Here is a 21790-nt window from a genome sequence, read left to right on the forward strand (position 1 = left end):
GGGCAAAAAGAAAAAACCCAGAGACCAGAGATGGATGAAACTCCAGGCACAAATGTGGGTCAAGAGGCTGAGTCAAGGGTGGCCGGGCGCCCTAGAGGCAACTTGGCGACCACTTCCTCAGCGAAAGAACCTTCAAAGAAGGCCAGGAATGGAACTCACGTAGGTCACGAGGACCAATCAGTCTGAAGAGAATGCCAAGCATATCACACTGGATTGCGACAAGAAACCAGGTGATGAATGGGATGTTAGTATAGGGAAAACTCCTAGTTCTTGTAAAGGACACAGGTATTGGATTGCCTAACCAACATACTACTTGGGAACACATTAAGCTTCGGTTGACGTGTGGGGTTCTTTGAAAATTTGGATCCTTCAATCTGTCCCTTCAAAAATGATAATAATACTACCCAAGCACTAGCAAATGCTAATGTCAGCACCATCCAGAAATGGTCGATCATTATAGTTATAGAATCTATAGATATTTTGATATAATTCACAACATACCGACTTATGAATATATATATATATATATATATATATTATATATATATATATATATATATATATATATATATATAATACATTTTATTAAATCATAGATTTTATACATATTTGCTCTTGGCAAAATGACATTCTTACATTATCGCACACAGAACAATACTGCAGACCTGCATACATTGAATTATTTTACATATATATGTTTTCTATACATAAGTAGTGATGCTATCTTGCGGTAGCCACACATCTAATTTGAAAACACAACTTTTTACATGCATGTTTATCTTGATGTGTGCGACATAATGAACGCACTGTATTACATAAATGCATAACTTGTCAAAACCTTTCATATTTTTTCAAACGACCATTCTGACAGTTGATATGCATAATATAGAACAATGAAGATATGTAGATAGTTTGAACCTGATCAGAGATTTGTGAGATGGATATGCCAAATCATTCCCAATTTCTTTTAAATTCAATTATTGGCAAACCACATCAACACAAAAACGAGCCAATATGGCTTGGTAACAAAGCAGACATCTAGTATTTTGAATATGTCTACAGATGGAGATAACTTGGAAGTTTCATTTGTTCAAATGCTAATAAATGAGTAATTATTAGTAAACAAAAATCCCAATTAATAATCATTTTTGTATTTTGAGAAGTATACAAACCTCATTTCTGTCAACAATTCCTTCTAATGTACTTGTTATATCTCGAAATGAAGGTCTCTCGTCAAGATCAATCTGCCAACAATCTAGCATAAGCTGGTATAGGCAATCTCCGATATATTCAGTTTGTGGTAACCTAAGTCCATGTATTACACGAGCGCTTACATGGTGATTTTCGACATTGGCATACGGAGTTCCACCTATCAAAATGAAAAAGTAACTTTTAATTTAGCAGCTAATTATTAAAAGAAAGTACATAATCATTCAATTTGAAGTTGAGTAAGTTGAATAGTATAACTTCGTTTACCTTCATTGTCCAGTACGAAATTTACTAGTCAATATTAATCTTCATGTTTTTATTGAACATGAATGTCACATCTATAGAAACAACAATTCAAAAATAAGAATATAAAAATTTGATAGGCACGACATTCAACAATAGATATCACAGTTAATACCAATTATACAATATTACTAAAAGGTAGTATCAGGTACACTCTTACTATCGTCTGAGTGGCCAGACGATAGTAAGATAGAGTTCGGCAGTTTCTCTTGATCGACCTCGCAGTCGTGATGTGGGTGGCACAAAGAAGCAAGGAGCAACGTCTTCCTTTCTTAGAAGACTTGTCGGGCGGGATCCAGCCTCTAGGAGGTCTTTTCGGTCACGGGCTGTTTGCTGGCCGGCCCCATTCTTTTTATAGGCCGTGGTTGTACTGGCAGTACAGGGAGGGATCAGGCTGGTGATGAGCAACTAGGGAGCTCTTTTAGAGCTACTTTGGAGTTCGTTCCTCACCCCGTCTCAAGAAGTACTGATAGGATTGATGAAGTTATGCACTCAGCATAATTATTTCAAATTTAACAATAGTTTTTATGAACAAAGAGAGGGGTTGGCAATGGGACCACCACTCCTAGTTCAATTATTTATGGATAAGTTGAAAAGTAGAATTATTGAAAATAGTCATTTCAAAGATAAAATTGTTTACTGGTTTCGATATGTAGATGATATTATTTGCTTATGGAAAGGAAGTAACAGACAACTAGACAATTTTCTTCCCTATCTGAATGGATTACACCAAAGTATAAAATGCACTGTAGAGGTAGAACAGGATTGTGTATTGAATTTTCTAGATTTCAGAATAGATCATAGCACTGGTTTTCACAAGTTTTCTATTTTCAGAATATATTATCATTCTTGTCATCCTATTCCTCACAAACTTGCTGCTTCCAATAGCATGGTCTATAGAGCACTAACAATACCTATGAGCCATCATGATTTTGATATTGAGATCACTAAAATTAAACAGATAGCTGTCACAAATGGGTATGAAGAAAGTATGGTGGAAAGATTATTGAGTAAAATTAACAGACAAATTTCAATCAATTCTAGCTTTGTAGGCTCAAACTGTGAGGAGAAGACTAACAATTCCATATTTAGCCTTGTATCTGATAAGATAGGTAGGAAATTGAAGAGGATGAATTTCATGTTGCTTTCAAGACCAAACCGATTTTAAATAGTCTATTCAGCTGGAGTAAAGACAAAATTGATATTTGGGATAAAAGTGGTGTGCACAAACTTAAATGTGGTGATTGTAATGCTTTTTATGTGGGTCAAACTGGTAGAATAAACAAAATGGGGAATCTAACTTTGCAGAACATTTGATAACAAATAATCACAAGTTCACAGTTGAGGAGAATGTTGAGTTTCTGCATGTTAATAACAAAGGCAGATCTTTGAATATTCTAGAGGCTTTAGAAATAACAAGAGTAATTAAGGAAAATTCCCAATATAGTTTAAAGGACCAGATTCATTTCAACCAATACAACACTACGAATTTAGTTTTATCATAACATTGTAAGCATATATTAGTCAATAGTTTTTTCCATTCACATATTTGCTTTATTATCTTTCACACTTGTTTACTTGGTTCTCATTTTGCACTGAAAGTAAATTTTGTTATCGTGGCGAGTCTGTTGCTTAAGCCGCCATTTTGTGACATCGTTGAGTGGGAGGAGACTGTCTAGCTGGGCCAATGCCAGGCGTTCATGCCCTTGACCAATAGCAGTACTCGCCTACTGGTATAAATTCTGCTGCTCTCGTATTTAGTTTTAATTTATCAGAAATTGACAATGGTGTAATAACCGAAACCGGTCTTTCTAAGTATCAATAAATCTGTGGTTTTTTCACAATTTCTTAGTCTTTTTCATTCAATATGAGTAATTACCACAATATCAACTTCTCAACTACACAAAAAGTGACAGTACTGGATCCTCCAGCCGCAGGTTCTGGTTTTCATGGTGAAGGGTAAACCACCAACCAGGGGGAACCATAGCACACGTGATGACTGTGTGACTCCGTCTCTGGAAGTAGCCTGGCTTATGGGTGTACGGCTGGGTGAAGGCAACAAATTATGGGAGGTTCATGGTTCGACCGAGTCACCTGAATTCGCCGTTTCTGGGAGTAGCTGGGCACAGTGAAGCACCTAGTGGAGCCAGTAAGAGACCAGACTATGGGAATCAGGGTAACGCCTCTGTCTCTAGAAGTAGCATCATAGTATGTCGAAAAATCCTCTCACTGGTCCTTCTTTCCTAAACGCTCGCATCCCCTTTTGGGCGCCTGCAGTAGAGCGTCTCTGGAAATAGCAGGCATGTGAAAATCCCGGGAGGCCAGACCTCGGGACCCAGACTGTGGGAATCGGGTAACGCCTCCGTCTCTGGAAGTAGCATCATAGCATGTCGAAAAACCCCTCACTGGTAATTCTTTCCGAAACGCTAGCGTACCCTTTTAGGCACCTGTGTGAGACCTTAGAGACGTATACAATTGGGAACCACGAGTACAATTGGGTAGACGAGTTAGAGGATACGTCCGGGCCCTGGCCAGGCCCAGGTACCGCTGGAACTGCACAGTGGTGGTTCCATTGCAATGCATGCTAAACTCCTCTGTGATACTCGCCTACCGACTTGGCAGTGCCGATGGGTAGTAGCTCGCGTGTCACATCTCACGGGATATGCGAAAAGCAGGTGCCCACTTGGAGGTGTGACGTTAACGTGTAGTGTTGCGGCCAGAACCATGTACTGGCAGTAGCCTACTGACCAGTGTCGAGGTGGCTCTATCTTCGGAGTTTTCGCTTCTAGTGAGGTACTACCAAGATGGATTTAGAAAGGGCAGGAGCACAGTGGATCAGATCTTCACATTGAGACAGGCAATGGAAAAGTGTAAAGAGCATGATATAAGTCTTCACATGCTGTTTGTAGACAACAAGATAACAAGAGAACATTTGACAGTTTATACAGGAGAAAGCTACTTGAAGCACTGGACAAGAATAATTTACCTTCAAAATTAATCAGACTGGTGGCAGCTACTCTAAATGAGACCTACTCCAGAGTAAGGATAGAAAAGACTGTTGGGAGGCGTTTCCCTGTAAAGTATAGGATAAGGCAAGGAGATGCGCTGTCTGCATTATTGTTCAATTTGGCTCTCCGTGAAGCAGTAGAAGGTATCACGCATAGAAGTACTATAGTAAATAGACTATGGCAAGTTTGTCGATATGCATATGATCTGGTCATAGTAGCGAGAACAGTACCAGCCTTGAGAGAAGCCTTCACATCCCTAGCAAGCAATAGCAAACCAATGGGATTAGAGATAAATGAGGCCAAGACAAAATACCTGAGAGTGTCACCAGCAGTAGGTAGGAGAGATGCTAGAGACATGACGATTGGACCCTACACATTTCAACAGGTAGACGAATTCGTCTATCTGGGAACACTTGTGACAAGTAGTGGGAAAGTCTCAGCAGAGATTAACAACAGGGTCATGGCGGGAAACAGAGCATACTATGCTAGTATCAAGTTATTCAAATCTCGAATGCTGTCAACAGCTACAAAATTACATTTATACAAAGCATTGGTGAAGCCTGTGGTTTGTTACGGATCGGAAACATGGGTGCTTACTGCTGGAGATATGCAAAGACTGAGAGTTTTTGAAAGAAAGGAGGTGAGAAGAATCTTGGGCCCTGTTTTTGAGAATGGTCTCTGGAGAGGAAAAAAAATTTTGAAATAGAGGAGTTCTTAAACAATGAAGACATTGTGCGGTCGATAAAAGCTGACAGACTAAGATGGATGGGACACATGTTGAGAACGGGAGATGGAAGAGTGGTGAAATGTATATGGAAGGAGAAAGTATATAACAGAAGAAAAGGTCGACCAAGAAATAGGTGGACGGATGATGTGGAACGCGATCTACGGACGCTTGGAGTTCGTAACTGGAGGAGGCAGACCGAGGATCGAGACAGATGGAGAGGCTACGTGAGGGAGGCCAAGGGTTGTAAAGACCTGTAGAGCTGAGGAGTAAGTAAGTGAGGTTACAAGCCGCTGACAGGAAGTCTCCCTTGTCCAAGGAAGGTGTACAGGACGCTGACAGGTCTCGCGCCCTAAGGAAAGGTTAGGGGTCGCTGACAGGAGGTCTCGCGCCCTGAGCGCCCTGAGGATGGTTTGGAAACGGAATGGTGCTCTATGAAAGAGAGCGTCGGCTTTAATAGTCGGTGGCTGAAGCCAAGTTGGCGAGAGTTGAGCCGCCTCCGCTGGCCGGCTCTCCTACTCTGCGTATCTTAGGGTACAACCACACTGAAAGCGGAGCGTGGCGTTGAGTAGTGTCGTGAACAATATCATGTTAAAATAATGAGCTAAAACACACTGGAAGCGTCTACTCGCAGAGCGGAGCGGAGCGTGGCGTCAAAATTTGGAATAAGCAGGTTCGTCAAAGTGCAAGTGCCTTACGTACATACTAGTGGTGTACTCTTGTACATAATAATGCAAGTATTAATATAGTATTATGTACATAATAATGCAAATATTCTACTACATTTTCTCACCATCTACTACACTAGTATATTTAATGTTTGCCCAAATTCCCGTGTAATGTGTATTATTTGATTATTCAAAAGAGAAAATTCATTTATTGCACTTTGAAATCAAAAGTAAGGCTTTTCTAATCCATTTCATTCATCTAGTAAATATTGTTGGGGAAATTTTGTTCATATTTTATTTAATAGTTTATTTATAGGTTAAAAGTTTATTTCTAATGAAAAAAAGGTTACCTTAAGCTGCGTTTACACCAATAGATTATATTAGAGAATCTTATAAATTCTATTAGATTGACAAACTTGACATATGTTCATCATGTGTATGATGAGCTATGTTCAATCTAATAGAATCTATAAGGACTAAGTTATTAACATTTTGTTAATAACTTATGTTATAATAATAACATGTTAATAACTTTTGTTATAGCAATTTGTACCGCCGCACAAATCACCTCTACTCCCACACGACCCAAACTCCCAAAACTCATTCTGGAAGGAAAAAAATGAAAGTGACAACAGAGGTTGATAGTCCAGACAGCAGCCATTACATTAGATCGACTATGCATTTCAGACTGGAACACAAATTGTCTAAAAGCAGTTCTCCGTTTAATCTGGTATTATGAGAACCCTAACTGTTAAAACTCAAAATACTCCATAACATCCGTCAGATTATAATCTCTATTACATATTCTTCAAGACAAACAATGGATGTCATAAAAAATGAATAAGGTAACATACTTATTTATGATAACCAGATTATAACTAGTGAGTTCAATTTTCGAACAGTATAATTTTAAATTCAAAATACTCAATAATTTAATTCCTAAGCAGCCTAAGAGAAATACAGCAGGCTAAGAAATGCCGTATATTCTGACTTTTGAGGTGACCTCAACTGTTATCTTTTTCGGCGTTGTAAAACTTTGTTGCACAACAGTGAAGCAGCTACGAAAACAAGCATTTACATATAAATATCTTGGTAAATTTAGGTAAACAGAGAGATCATTAGCCACTAAATTCACTTACCTACAACACAGATCTCCCATAATAAACAACCGAACGACCACGCGTCACTTTTGGTGGAATAGGAACACTTTTTAAACACTTCCTGCGCTGTCCACCTTGTATAGTCAGCAATCTATGAAAAAGTAAATTTTTAGTAACTTTGAGGAAGAAAGAAAAAACTGAAAATTAATGTGAGTTAATCAATCTATTCTATTGTAATTGGAAAAAACTAAAATTTGATAGATTTGAAAATTTGTTAGATAGCCGGTGTGACGAAGTCCATGTTGTATGAAAGTGATTTATAATGACTTTAAACATTTATAATAACACTTATTCATTGCTGTTTTTTGACATTATATAATTGAATAAATACTAGTCATAATTGAAGTTTAAGGCGTGGGTGTTATTTTGGTTCGATGTGACAGCCGTTTGTAATGCAACATACATCCCACCGATAATCGACTTTTTGCCACACTCGTACCAGCTAATTTTCTAATATCTAGAAAATCCCAACCTTCTCCGTGGAAATGAGGTGGTGCACCGTCATGATGAACAAGTGCCCTTTTATTTTCAGCATGACGGTGCACCAGTTCATTTTCACGGAAAAGTTCGGGATTTTCTAGACAATTTCTTTCAACTTCGCTGGATTTACCACGTAGGGCCCATTGCATTGCCACCTCACTTACCGCACTTAACACCGATGAATTTCTTCCTGTGAGGTTCATTAAAGATAAGGTTTATGTTCCGCCTCTACCAGACAATCTCAATGACCTCTTAAATCGGATCACATTTGGATCGCTGCGGTTGCACAAGTTACGCCTGATATGCTGGTACGAGTGTGGCAAGAAATCGATTATCGGTGGGATGTATGTCGCAATACCAACGGCTGTCACATCGAACCAAAATAACACTCACACCTTAAACTTGAAGTGTTTTGTAAGAAAATGACACCTTTCTCAATTATTTAAGTAATTTTAATAAATAGTTATTTTCTTTCAAAGTTGTGAAGTCCTTTTATAATCACCCTGTATTTAAATGTATTAGTAATTCATTGTGATTGAAGATAATGAGTTCCGAGGTTAAGTTATCCGTTAAGTTACCACTAGTAGAATAAATATGTTTCACTAGACAAACAATCATTATAAATCAGCTTGAAAATACATAAGCTTAATTAGAAAGTAGAATACATTAAACAATCTACCATCAATTGAGTTGATTACTTACTAGCGAATAATACTAATAGTACTTACTTGATTTTGTTTGTGATAAGAAGAAATACCAAATCCCGTTATTTTAGGCACTACACCATCCGCCATGGCAATATTTCTTGCGGTCAGTTGCTTGTGAATTATCTGAAAAGGAGATTTCACCTTGAATTGCACATCTGCTGCAAGTTCAAGTTCCATGAAATAGCTCTGGGATATCTTATTACAATTATTGATTTTTCTGTGAGTTTAGTAAATATGAAGGTTACCAAAGATGTTAAATTGCACTCGATTCAAGTGATTGATGAGTTGTGACAGGTTGCTTACTTTCTGAGGCGCCTGGGTCCCAAGGGTAACCAAGTTAAACAGCAGAGACTAACAGTGTTCGACTAATATTAATTTAAATTATCAATAAAATATTAATTTTATCCATGACAGAAATCATCAACTATTCCAAGAAATTCAAATTCAAATTTATCGGATAAAAAACACTCTTTACATATTCAATAATACAAGTAATATCAAACAAATAGCCCCGAGATGAAACAAACAAAATGAGCAAACAGAAATATGTATATAAATTGATAAAATTGAAGATGAGCTTATCACAATAAAGTTATTGAAGTATACAACAACTCTTACCATCACAAAAAATTAAATTACACAACAATTCTAACTAACATCCAAGTGAATGAATAGAAAATTACCTTTTTGGAAGAAAGAAACTCCATTCCGCGACTAATGCCGATCGCAAATGAAATAATGTCGTTCTCCAATATCGAACAAAATTTGATTTTATCTTTTTCCGGTTGAGATAGAATCCGACCCTCAACAAGCATTTCTTTCAATGATGAAGGATGGTATTCTAGGACAATGAAAAGTGTTTCTGGAGCTTCGCTTGTTCCAACTAGGGCTAGAACATTGTTATGTTTGCCGCATTCTATCAAGGTGCCTAGTTCCTTCAGCATGGTCCTTTTATCAACGTCACACAGTTTTCCGTCTGCAAAAAAAGAGGAAAGATTCATATTTATTTAGTTATTATGAATAGCATACATTATATCGAATACATACTATATCGATAATCATCATACATTAAACTTGAGAAAAAATAAAATTAAATCAGAAATCACTAGCATCTAGTTGTAAGAGCTGTCATCAAAACATGTGTACCATCTGAGTAGATTTTGACCCACATCTTCCTCTTTTCGAGTTCTCAGAGTCGCCCTGGACCGGCTAGTCCAGTCGGCGTCTGGGAAGGGCCGGGATAGGTGACACTGTTCTCGGTGTGGTGACTGCACATGCCGGTGGTTGGAATAGCCGCGTGAGCGGTCTCTTGGGGATAGCTTGCTTCCTCTTAATGTTTCGGATGCTTTCGGCTCCGGAAGGTGGCCTCCAGGGACACCACGGTCTTTTTCTGTCAGGATGGAGACTCTTTCTTTTTTAGGATGTGGTAGGCCGTGCTCTCACTACCTGCGGGGGAGGAGTAGCTAGGAGTGACAGGATAGTAGCTACAATAGGCGACATGCAGAATCTTGCCGGAAATGGTTGTTGAATGTCTCCCAGATCCAAATCTAGTTCTGCGGCCGATTCCGGTTTGCCTCCAGTGTCTATTGCAGGCTCCTACAGGCTTATATAGGCCTTACAGGATTGTCGTGATTTCAACGGGTGTCAGAATCACTCTGGCGTTGATACTTCTACGTCACTGATGTCGCGTGACTTTTCCAGTACCCTTCCGTACTTCTCCGGATCAAGCGGTATCCGGTATCAAATCAAAGTTTATTCATCAAAACAATTACAATACAAATTTGGATACTATAACATTTAATACAAATAAAAAAAAGAAGTTTTATGCACTGAATAATTTCTTAATAGGCATAAATAATTTAATGAATACACCCCCACTCGATCAGGCTCCTATAGGTTCTAGGATGGCCTCCACGGGTCTAAGTACTTTCCCAACGTCCGGAATGGTTCTGGTGTCGTCAGTCGTGTGCCGCTGATGTCACTCGGCTCTTCTCGTACCTTTCCGGTTCTTTTCTGGGCCAAGCGGTGTCTGGTTCGGCCTCAAATAGACCCATATGGGTCTCTGCAGGTCACCAGGTGTCCAAGTACTTTCCCACCGACCAGAATCATTCCGTTGTTGTCGGTCGCGCGGCACTCCTTGTACCTTTCTGCTACTTTTCCGGTTAGAGAGGTGTTAGAAGTATGATATTCGTATTTATATTTTTACAAAGTTGTCATTAGTATTGTTTATTTTATTTTATCTTATCTTCACTTTGTACTGCATGCGCAATATTGATGCTGTGTTGTATTGTATACCGTTATCGAAGTCTGTAAATTTTTTTGTTTTTTTATCGAATTAAAACTTATTATTATAATAATAACGTGTGTGGTGGTATGCCAGAGAGGGAGAAGAAGGTGCAGGTCCTACCCAGGAAGCTGGTATCGTCCTTTCTGGACTAATGATGCAGCTCAGGTACTCGGCTGCTGTGCTGCGTTGGCTGCAGCGGATGGACTTCAGCTCCCCGCTCACTGATATGTTTTCGACCTCTCGTCGAGAAGGGTTTCCTGACATGGATAGTGGCAGCGAGTTCAACTGATGACAGACAGGATCTTCGTTCACGAGCTCTCCAACTAGACTTCACTGACTGCCTTACTAAACTTCACGGACCCTCCTACTAGACTGACTCTTCGAGCTCCACCCCTGAGAGCTGGGGCACAGTATACATACAGTATGGAAACTCGGCTAGTACCCTGGCGCAAAAATCCGCCATCTTGTTAGGAAGTTCCGCATTGTAATAGTATTGATGGGAGGTTCGGATCACTTTACTGATCCGGATCAATTGATCTCGTTCACTGCCGCGAGCCAATCAGAAGACCAGGATTGGAACTTCCTAAGGTCACGTGACTTGTCTAGTATTTGTGCCATGTAAAAAGCACTGGTTGGATAAGCGTTTGATTGAGTTTTCCATTCTGTATCTATTCTGTGGCTGGGGCTGGGGGTTGATAAGCTAGCTGCTGCGTTAATTTAGAAGCGCAGTAGCCCAGTGGCTAAGTTGATTGTTGACCACTGAGATTCAATAATAGATAATCGGCGCTCGGACGCTCCAAACATACTTCTAATAAACTCCTATCACTAGTGTCTTTTTTCTTCGGGGCTACTTTTAATATAAATAAAAATATAAATCTCAGTACCCTTTTATATTATTTTGTCACAACATGTTTCGGACACTAATGCCATTTTCAAGTGATTTTTTGTATTCAATCGTGGTTCCATGAAAAGCCACTGACAGCAACACCGTTTGACGTTTGACACGACACAAACTTTTTCGCCAATATTTGAAGGTCAAGAAGTTAGTTACAAGGATTAAAGGATTTTTAATTATTTACAAGGTGATGTTTAATAATACTATTACTATTATATTTAAAACCTATATTTAAAGTCTTTTAAAAAAGCCTTTTCTGATTGGTTCTCGTGAAATTAACTACGATTAAAATTCAAGCAGCTTTAGTGCAACGGGGCCTTAGGCTGGGCGCACACCAGTTAGTCAAGACAAGACATGATCAGACACGTTCAGTCACAATACTTTACATACCGGTAAACCGGGGTGACTTTGTCCCAATTTTGGGTGGTAAATATTTTTAACCGCTTGCATCAATACTTGAGTTGCAACAAATCTCTTGCAATATTTCTTATTGTATTCTGCAATGTTTGGAGAGTATTTGTTTGTTTTAATCTCCAATTTCTTTTAATCAGAGTTATCGGTAATTATTTTAGTTATTTTTCAACTGAATTTTCAGTTTATCGGGTACAATAATAATTATTAGCCTAATCAAATAGTGAAAGACTCATTTTTAAGAGAAAGCAATCATCCAGCTATCTTTCAATTTGTATGCGAAGACTGACAAATGATTAACATACAGACCATGAACAGTTAATATTTCATGCTGAAGGAACAATGTTCTACAGGCAGGAGAAGCGGGTTGGCGTATCAAACATGAGACTCAGGATTCTTTTTAGAGCCCGAAAGACAGCTAATGAGTGCCCTGAACCACCCCACAGCAGCATTTCGTAAGAAAACAATGCCTAATAATAGCCGTAATAGGCCATGATGATTGCTTCTCTAACCAAAACCTTCAAGAGCCTATGGGCTACCGATTTCAAGCGTTTAAGTAACATTTTCAATTTACTGGCAAAGATAAGAAAAGATGTGAAAAGATACCTTATGAGTTGAACCAATCTTACCTTCAATAGAGTATATTAAAGTTGGCATAGGTATTCCTCTATGTTGGATAACTCCCTTGAACAAAGAGCCAAATCTACCTTGACCCACATGCTCATCTTTCAATTCCAACGAAGATCTTGGAATATTCCATACTTGTTGTTGAAGCTTTTCATAGTAATTGACACGTTCATCGATTTCCTCAGGTACGTATCCATCATTTACCTGAGAAACAGAAAATATTCAAATTATAGTTCGTAATATTTACATTCGTGATATGTAATCGGCGGTATTTACATAACCTTGGTCTTTGAAGGGTGTCAATGCACAGCCACTAAGGCTCATATTACACTCGGTCATCAGAGAGAAAACATTGGCGGCCGACGCAGGGTCACCAGTGAGATACCAGGATTGGCTGACGGGCTAGTAAGACACCAGCAGGCAGCGAAAATCTGGCGACCTGCCTCCACAATCTGGCGATCCTAGTGAACGCAGTAAGAACTAATGCTCCTCGACTCACTCGGTACTTAGCGAGCTACTGGTTACCGAGACTGCTGGCGAAATATAATACGATCCTTGATCATCCTTGATCATTGTTCAGACATAATTTATCTACCTTACATTTTGATATCGTTAAAAAAACAACTGTCTTAACGTTGATCTCAATTTTTAGCTTTAACACTGACGATTTGCAAAGTCAAATCGAATTGAGATCCTGAGGTCCAGAGACAGGTGCAGCTACTTTGAAAGCGATACCTAGGAAGGACATAACTGATTTAGAGGGAAAACACTGATTCTGTTTCAAATGTCACTTCATTAAGCAGGATTCCCACATATCAGTATCAATATTCGCGTCCGGAACAGTTAAAATATTCTTCCCATGGTCAGTAGAACCATAGAGAAACGATAGCATAAGTAGATATCCCATGGTATAGGGCGTTTATGTCGCAACGTTTACTGTTATCCCAAGCTGATAGTTCACGTAGTTCTTTCCTACGCAGCTGTATGACGCTGGTAATCTCTCAAATTGTGCCGTTCATACACTATCACCCCAACAAAACAGTAAAAATTTACAATAATCGACAGTAATCGGCTTGAGATAACAGTAAAAGTTGCGACATAAATAATTCCCTATACCATGGGATATCTACTTACGCTATTGTTTCTCTATGGTAGAACTCATTCATAGTCCCATTAGAATTCATAGGAATATATTTTCACTGAACCGGCCATGGATTACGGAATCTGACACTGATATGAGAAAACCCAGCTTTCAATTAGAATAAAGTGGAATTTGACAACAGAGTCAGTGTTTTCCAATTATTGAGAAATTTCACAATATCAATACGTATTAACAAATTGTATCAAGTAAGAGGAACTTGTGAAGAGAGCCAACAGGAGTAGCAGGCGCTCGCCACTCGCCACATATCTTGGCTGACTGATCACCAGCGCCACCGTTCAGCAACCGCTTCTCTACTCAACTCAACAAACATAATCAACAATGATCAAAATGAGTTAAGAATTGAAAATTCATAGAACATTTGGAGTAGCAGGGTGTTAGTAAAAGATAAGTACTACTCTTAGTAGAACATTATATTTATATTAGTAGTTCGAATACTCATAGTTGGAATTGAGTACCAACTTTGGAAATCACTTATAAACTTCGGAAAACTGTAATAGCAAGCAGATGGTTTTGAATCTGTTGATTTGGGCAATGTATACTTTGAAATTTTGAATACATACTCTGTTTCTGATTGAGTTGATAGAAAAAGGCGCTGTTAATAAACTGTCAACGATACTTCGAGCTGAACCCAAATTTGGTAATGGCAGATCAACTGACTATCCCCATTCCAATTAATAGAGTGCGATGTCACACACAGCTAAGGATTCCTACGGTAAAGGTGTTTCAGTTCCAGAAAAGCTCATATCAATCCTGAAAGGATGTGACTAGCGTGTGAATTGGCTTTGGAGACACTGGCCCATTGTTTCATTGATTTTAAAAGATATAGAGATTTCAGGAACCAACATCTAATGCGATAGATTGTGAAAATTATTAATCGTTCTAGTCATTTATTGGCATTGATCGTAAAAACTATAAAAAAACCGCCGATTTTGGGCGGATCTTTAGCGTTATTACTCTATCAATGCAACATTTTTACATCTCAGCTGAGCTTGTGCCCCAAATTTGAACATTTTTTGTCTATTAAAAACAATTTTTTTTTAATTTGGTGCACAGGCTTAGCTGAATTTGAACGTATTGGATTCGGTAGATTTTTAGTTCTGTTGATTATGAATGATTATGATTATGATTATGGTTGGCAGGACTGCCAGTTGCATATAGATCGTATTCAGTATTGCTCCATGGTATTTTAGTGAAATTTAAGTATTTATTAAGTATTTCTAGCCATTCAGTTACACAGTATCGTTAATCGAGTGTTTTTCCACCTGTACTTACTTAGTCGTGAATTTCTGTGACACCTAATAGTGTAAATTCGTTTTCTTTTTTGAGCCTAAGTGCCTTGGTCAGCTTGCAGGTTAGTTTATTTTGAGACGTAGGCCGTGTGCAGACGAACAATTACAGACCGGCCGGCTGATAACGAAACAACAAACACTTACACCGTCCACTTGCCACAAGCTACTGAAGAATTCAAGATTACGGTAGTATTATCTCAGTAGTTGAGATAATCTCACAATCTTACAGTTGTTTAAAACAGTTCCATTTTCCCGGCTATGCAGGCTAGCCAATGTTGTGCTTTCTAGTCTAATAATTCTCTGATAAGATTGTCGTTTAATTTTGAGATACTACGGTACAGCCTGGGTCAGCTGTTGTGATAGTGTCAAAGAAGGACCGGCATTATTAATAACATTGTCACGTGGAGTGTAACGGCGGTAATTTTGATTTGTTTTCTTTTTCTCGCTTCATATTAATAATATTCGAACTGAATCCTATCTCTCTCAAAACCATTATTATAATATTAACCTCTGTTTTCAGGAGCTTACCCTTCTCTCACCCAAGCGCCTTGATAGCTCTCTGGGCATTCCTTTTTTCCTTCTGCATCCGTTCCTGATATAATGAATATTACTTGAACCAGTATTAATAATTGATGCAACTTTAATGTACATTCAATCTTGCGAATTCAGAATGGTTTCTTTGGTAATTGGTACAACAAATCGAGGAAATCCTAAGTTGACACACGAGAAATATAATTATAGGAAGGGTATTACAAGAGCAACAGGGGATATTACCTGGCGCTGTCTTAACAAGTCTTGTAAGGCGCAATTGGTGACTAATGAGTCGGTTGATGTCATAGTTGATTTATCAAGTGCTAATCATAGTCACCCGGTTCCAACTTCCAAAAATTATTCAATTTCAAGTGCTTGCTCTTCAACTCCAAATATGACGAGTAAGGATAAGGATATTCTTATTAACGAATTATCGTTGGATGAAGAAGACAGGAGCATGGAGCAAATCGAACCTCATGAAGTAAACGCAGTGATTAAGAAGCTAACGCTGGAGAGGGAGACCCTGTTGCTGGAGAATGAACGATTGAGGACTGAACGGGATGCTGCAATTGATAGATCCATCTATAACGATGTCCGAATTATTGAGCTGACAACTGAGTGTCAGACCAGAGAAGTCTCTTCTCAAACCGACGATGTTCAGATTATAGAACTGACTATTGAGCGACAGTCCAGAGAAGTCTCTTCTCAAACCGACGATGTTCAGATTACAGAGCTGACAACTGAGCAACAGTCCAGAGAAGTCTCTCCTCAAACCGATGAAACCACAGGACTGGTGAATGACTGCATCCGACTACCTTACAGTTTGGAAGTTGGTCAAGTGGGTATCTTGCTGGAGGAAAACACTAACCTCATGGACCAAATTTTAGAATTGGGTGACAAGCTTGAGGAGTCGAGAAGAAAGATAATTGTTCTTGAGGAGATCGCGGCAGACGCCAAAGAGATGAACATCATTTCTCATTTCCAGAGGTATCTGGCATCGCGCTCAACCACATCTGAGGTGTCTAATTCACATACCCGGCGCAAACAATACAACTTAAACGACTTTCATAAAGAACAGTTAAAAAGAAGCTTGATCAATCTTAAGCCAGTAAAAATAAGATGTTTTTCTGACAGTCAGGGAAGGCGGGTTGTCAATGAAGTCTTGTCAAAGAGTCAGCATAATTTTCTAAATATAATGAAGCCGGGTGCCAAGTTTGAAACGGTTACTGATGATTGCAAAAGTATTTGTGCTGATATGACGAAGGATGACCTTGCAGTTCTCATCGCAGGAACTAATGATGTGGCATGCAACGAATCGAACCATCTGATTCAATCATTCAGGAGGAGACTGTTGGATTTGCAGCATACAAGTGTATTGGTGTTTTCCGTACCCCATCGACATGATCTTCCTAAGTGGTCATGTGTTAATAAGGAGGTCCAAAAAACCAACGAACGCTTAAAAAATATTAGCAAGCATTTCTCTAATGTGACTTTTTCAGATTTGAGTTGTTTGGGTGCAAGATTTCACACGTCTCATGGTCTACACTTAAACCACCTCGGAAAGAAATACATTGTTGATATAATATTAAATACTGCAGTTAAGATTAGTGACACCGTAGAATCTTCTAAACAACCTATTCCATTGAGTCAACACAATCATGATAACACTGGTGTTTTTTTTAGGATAGATTGTTCACCTCTTGAGCAATCACTTGATAGGAAGACTAATGAGAATCCAACTTCAATATGTAATGGTAAAGATTCAGTTTGCAAGAAAGGAAATATTAGAATTATGCACCTGAACATACAACACTTGAAAAATAAACTTTTAGAATTAGATGTAGTTTTAGATGAAATGAAGCCAGATATCTTGTGTCTGTCAGAACATGGACTGAAATCTTCTGAAATCAATCTTGTCAATATAAGTGGTTACAGCTTAATTACATATTTTTGTAGAGTCATATAGAGGAGGTGGGGTATCAATCTTTTTCAAAAATAATAGAAACATTGTATCTAATGTTATAAACTCCCATTTTCTGGAGGATTTTTGTGAAGAAAAGGTTCTTGAAGTTTGTTTGTTATCAATTAAGTTACAGAATGAAGAGATTTATTTATTGTCTTTGTATAGATCACCTTCTTGTGAGGTTAAGCCATTCATAGAAAACTTAGATAAGATACTGTCAAAACTACCCATTAACAGGAACAAAATAATTTTAGGGGATTTTAATATAAATACAGCCGAGGTGACAAATGAGAGCAGTTCACTCAGAGACATGCTACTATCACATAATTTAAGTTTATGCATTCATAGCTTTACTAGAGAAACAATACACTCTGAAACAATTATTGATAATATTGCAACCGATTTGAATGAAGATTTTTATAGGGCTGAAGTTGTAAAAACATATATATCTGATCATCACTCCCAAATAATAGAAATATTTAGCGAGGAAGTTGATAGGTCTCAGGGTAAACCCCAAACACCCTTCACGTATTTCAGAGATTATAATGAACATAATGTAAATGCTTTTCATGAACTACTGAAAAAAGAATCTTGGGATGATGTATATCGGTCTTGTAATGTTGATGAAATGTATGAATCATTCTTAAAAATATTAACCTCTCACAAAAATCAGGCTTTCCCGCTAAAAAGAGAGAAAGTATCACAACTTAAACAGAATAAATGGATGAATAATGATGTAAAAAGAGCTAGGGAGGAATATAGAGATGCTGCTCTTTTCTATAGGCAATACAAAACTAATACTCTCAAAAACTTATTAAAACAAAAAACAACAATACAAGAACATTTTAAACACATGCAAAACACAATTCATCACTAGGCAAATATCACATTCAGACAACTTAAGTAAGACTACATGGAATATTATAAATAATGAGGTGGGTAATAGAGCTAATAATAGAAGAAGTAAATCTATAATCAAAATCAAAACAGAGGATTCAGAAGTTGAAGACCCAGTGAAAATAGCCAACGTCTTCAATGATCATTATGTATCTGTGGCTGAAAAAATACGGAAAGGCAGGGGAAAGCAGAGGTTTGAATATTGTAGGAACACATCAACTAATTCATTAAATTCAATATACTTGACATCAGTATCCGCAGATGAGATTCTGCAGGTTATAAGAACACTCAAAAACAAAAAGTCAGAAGGTCATGATGGATTCTCTAACTGGTTGGTAAAGAAATGTGACACTTTTATTTGTACACCTCTTGCCTTTATCATAAACAAATCTTTCGAGGTGGGTGTATTCCCAAGAAACTTGAAGATTGTGAAAGTTATTCCACTGTTTAAAAGTAAGGAGAGGGATAACATAGAGAACTATAGACCTGTGTCAATTGTATCCACATTCTCAAAAATATTTGAAAAAGTATTAGAAAATAGAATAGTGTCTTTCTTTAATAAGTACAAACTTCTTAGTGTTGACCAGCATGGGTTCATAAAAGGAAAATCCACAGAAACAGCAGTTGTTACCTTTGTGAATAGAATTATTGATAATTTAGATAAGAAGAAACATTCAGCAGCCACTTTTGTTGACCTCAGCAAGGCATTTGATACAGTTGAACTTACAATTCTACTAAATAAATTAGAAAATATTGGCGTTAGAGGGCTTGCACTGAAATTACTTGCGTCATACTTACTTAACAGAGTACAATATGTTGAAATAAAAAACAGCAATGGCAATTTTAAATCTAAGTTAAGAGAAGTCAAATTTGGAGTCCCCCAAGGATCGGTGCTAGGTCCGCTTCTTTTTAACATCTACATAAATTATATAAAGGGCAGTGGATTAGGAGCTGATATTACTTTATATGCGGATGACACTAGCATCCTAAATGCTGAGAATGACTGTGAGCGGCTGGAGTTGAATGCTTATGTATCAGTCAATAACATTTGTCAGTGGTTCAACAGCATCAATCTGCATCTTAATGTTAGTAAAACTGTTAGAATGACCTTTTCAAATAGTGTATGTTGTATTGGTTTATTGTTGGATGATGAGTTCGTTTCAGAGGTTGAAGTGTGTAAATTTTTAGGTATTCATCTGGATTCTAGTCTTAACTGGCAATCTCATGTGGATCATACTTGTTCTAAACTAAGTTCAGTGATTTTTATTTTAAGAACACTATCCCGCTATTGTACTTTCAATATACTTAAATGCATATATTTTGCTTTATTTGAATGTCATCTGAGATATGGAGTAACAGTTTGGGGCAATTCTTCTGAAAGAAATGTAAGAAAAATATTCACTTTACAAAAAAAAGCCATTAGATGTATGTGTAAACTGACGAGATATCAGTCCTGCCGAGATTATTTTAAAATTGAAAGTATTCTCACATTTCCATCTTTGTTCATATATAAGACTATCCTTAGCACCGTTGATAATAATTTTCTACCCACTAATAGCAATATCCACAGTCATAGAACAAGAACAGCTAATAACTATCATTTACCTAATGTTAATTTAGCAATAGCAAAGAAAAATCCATTTTATCAAGGAATATTTTTTTACAATAGGCTCCCAAATGAAATAAAATCTGTTAAAACAAATAAAAATGTATTTAAAGCCCACTTGAAGAAATATTTATTGAATGGTGGCTTCTATTCCATAAAGGAATACATGGATAATTAGTGGATACATTTCAATAATATTGTGTACTTATCAATTAATAGCTGTGATAACTTATTGTACTTTTGTGTTTTGTACTTTGTGACATTGATCATTTTCATGTATTTTATTTGTTTTTATAATAATTTGACGTTTGCCATATCTGTAATGTACAGTTTTTATGCAATAAAAAATATTTATTTATTTATTATTTATTTATGAATGAGTGAGTGCCATTTATGTAGATAATCTTATAGATATCGTACTTACAACTTCAATAATTGGGCCTTGTAAAGTGAGTTCCTGTCGGTAGTTTGCTCTTCTACGTCTGTATCCAATTCGTCTTCTTATAACAAAGTAAACAACAATGCATCCACACAAAAGTAGAGCAGAAAAAACAATAGCAACGACCAACCAATGAGCAAGACTGGAATCTGCAACCAAATAAAACAAATCAGGAACTATTCCATGTGCTAAACACAAACCTACTCTAACATGACGATCGAACAAAAAAGTACCTAGGCCAGCCGTCTCTCCTCTTTCTGGGTCGAGTCAAACTGGGCAACCGACAGAAGAGGACTCTTCTAAAAGCATAGCCCCGACAGTTGAGGACTGCGACCGTAGACGACTCCTGGTAAAGAGTCCTCAAATGGCTCCTGCGCCAGGCGACAGTTGAGGACTCTTTAATTTTTGTACAGCCCTCAAATGTCGCAGTCCTCGACTATCGCGTCCCCCTCTTTCTATAAACAACAGAATGAGACTTCATATAGATCTCAACTTGATATGAGTATAAGGATACTCAATCCTTATACCCATCAGGACTAGCAAATGGTAATTTATTTTATATGGAACAATTACAACTTGATGTTTTTTGAAGTAATGCAGTGATTGATGTGATTTGAATCTTGAAATGTGATTCTTAAGAGTTGTAATTTAAATTTCAACAAATGGAAGAGAATTTTAAAAGCTTTGCAGCTTACTTAATGGCTCATATGAATAAAACCAGAGCAAATACTCATGAGCAAAAGCATGGAGCATAAGGTTTTGCTCATGAGCAAAAGGTAGAAGCAAAAGCATTTGCTCATTTTTATATGAATAAGCTTTACCTTATACTCTTACCTTATGCTCCTGAACTCTGGAGCAAATGCTCACGTATTTTAAAGATTTTTCATCAGCTGATTCGCTTTTGTAGCCTTACTTTGTTTTATAGCTCACGGAAGCGCTAAATATGCAAGTAGGGGGCACCGCTTGTGTTTGCATCGTCTGCTCTGTTTTCTATTTATGAATAGAGTTTTAGGTTAGTTAAGTTTAGAATTTTGAAATAATAGCGTGAAAAAATGTCATCTCTATAATAATCTTCAGCATATTCTTATTTCTTATAATCGTCTACACTCTCATCTTCTTAAATGCCTATTTCCTATTTTGTGATGGCTATCTTTATAACAGGTACAGCTATCTTTTGTATTTATTCTTTTGTAGGGATAATGGTGATATATATCATGGTTGAATCTAAAAAGAGTTTTATAGTTCTGAACTATTGGTTGTGATCGTATCTGGTATAGTTTCCTCTTCCTCATACGAATTAGTTGAGCCATTTTACTATGAGCAAAAGTGATAAGCTGCTCTAGACTGGACTCACCTTTTTTGAAGCATTTGCTTCAAAAGTTGAGCAAATGCTCTAGTTTATTCATACAATTTTGAGCAAAAGC

The 21790-nt window shown here is 37.5% G+C and overlaps 1 protein-coding gene across 1 annotated transcript in view; it reads right to left on the bottom strand.

Moving 5' to 3' along the window:
• LOC111059790 (putative tyrosine-protein kinase Wsck) overlaps positions 1 to 21790 on the bottom strand; it is a 46051-nt gene that overhangs the window by 10500 nt on the left and 13761 nt on the right. Inside the window, exons 6-11 of the mRNA XM_039442562.1 lie at positions 20352 to 20515; positions 12482 to 12683; positions 8943 to 9235; positions 8281 to 8382; positions 7052 to 7163; positions 1173 to 1369 (exon numbers count right to left, since the gene is read on the bottom strand). Of these exons, the coding sequence (XP_039298496.1) occupies positions 1173 to 1369; positions 7052 to 7163; positions 8281 to 8382; positions 8943 to 9235; positions 12482 to 12683; positions 20352 to 20515 (1070 nt within the window). The remainder of the gene's footprint in view (positions 1 to 1172; positions 1370 to 7051; positions 7164 to 8280; positions 8383 to 8942; positions 9236 to 12481; positions 12684 to 20351; positions 20516 to 21790) is intronic.

This window comes from Nilaparvata lugens, chromosome X (assembly GCF_014356525.2).
Source record: "Nilaparvata lugens isolate BPH chromosome X, ASM1435652v1, whole genome shotgun sequence".
In the NCBI taxonomy this organism is placed as follows: Eukaryota; Metazoa; Arthropoda; class Insecta; order Hemiptera; family Delphacidae; genus Nilaparvata; species Nilaparvata lugens.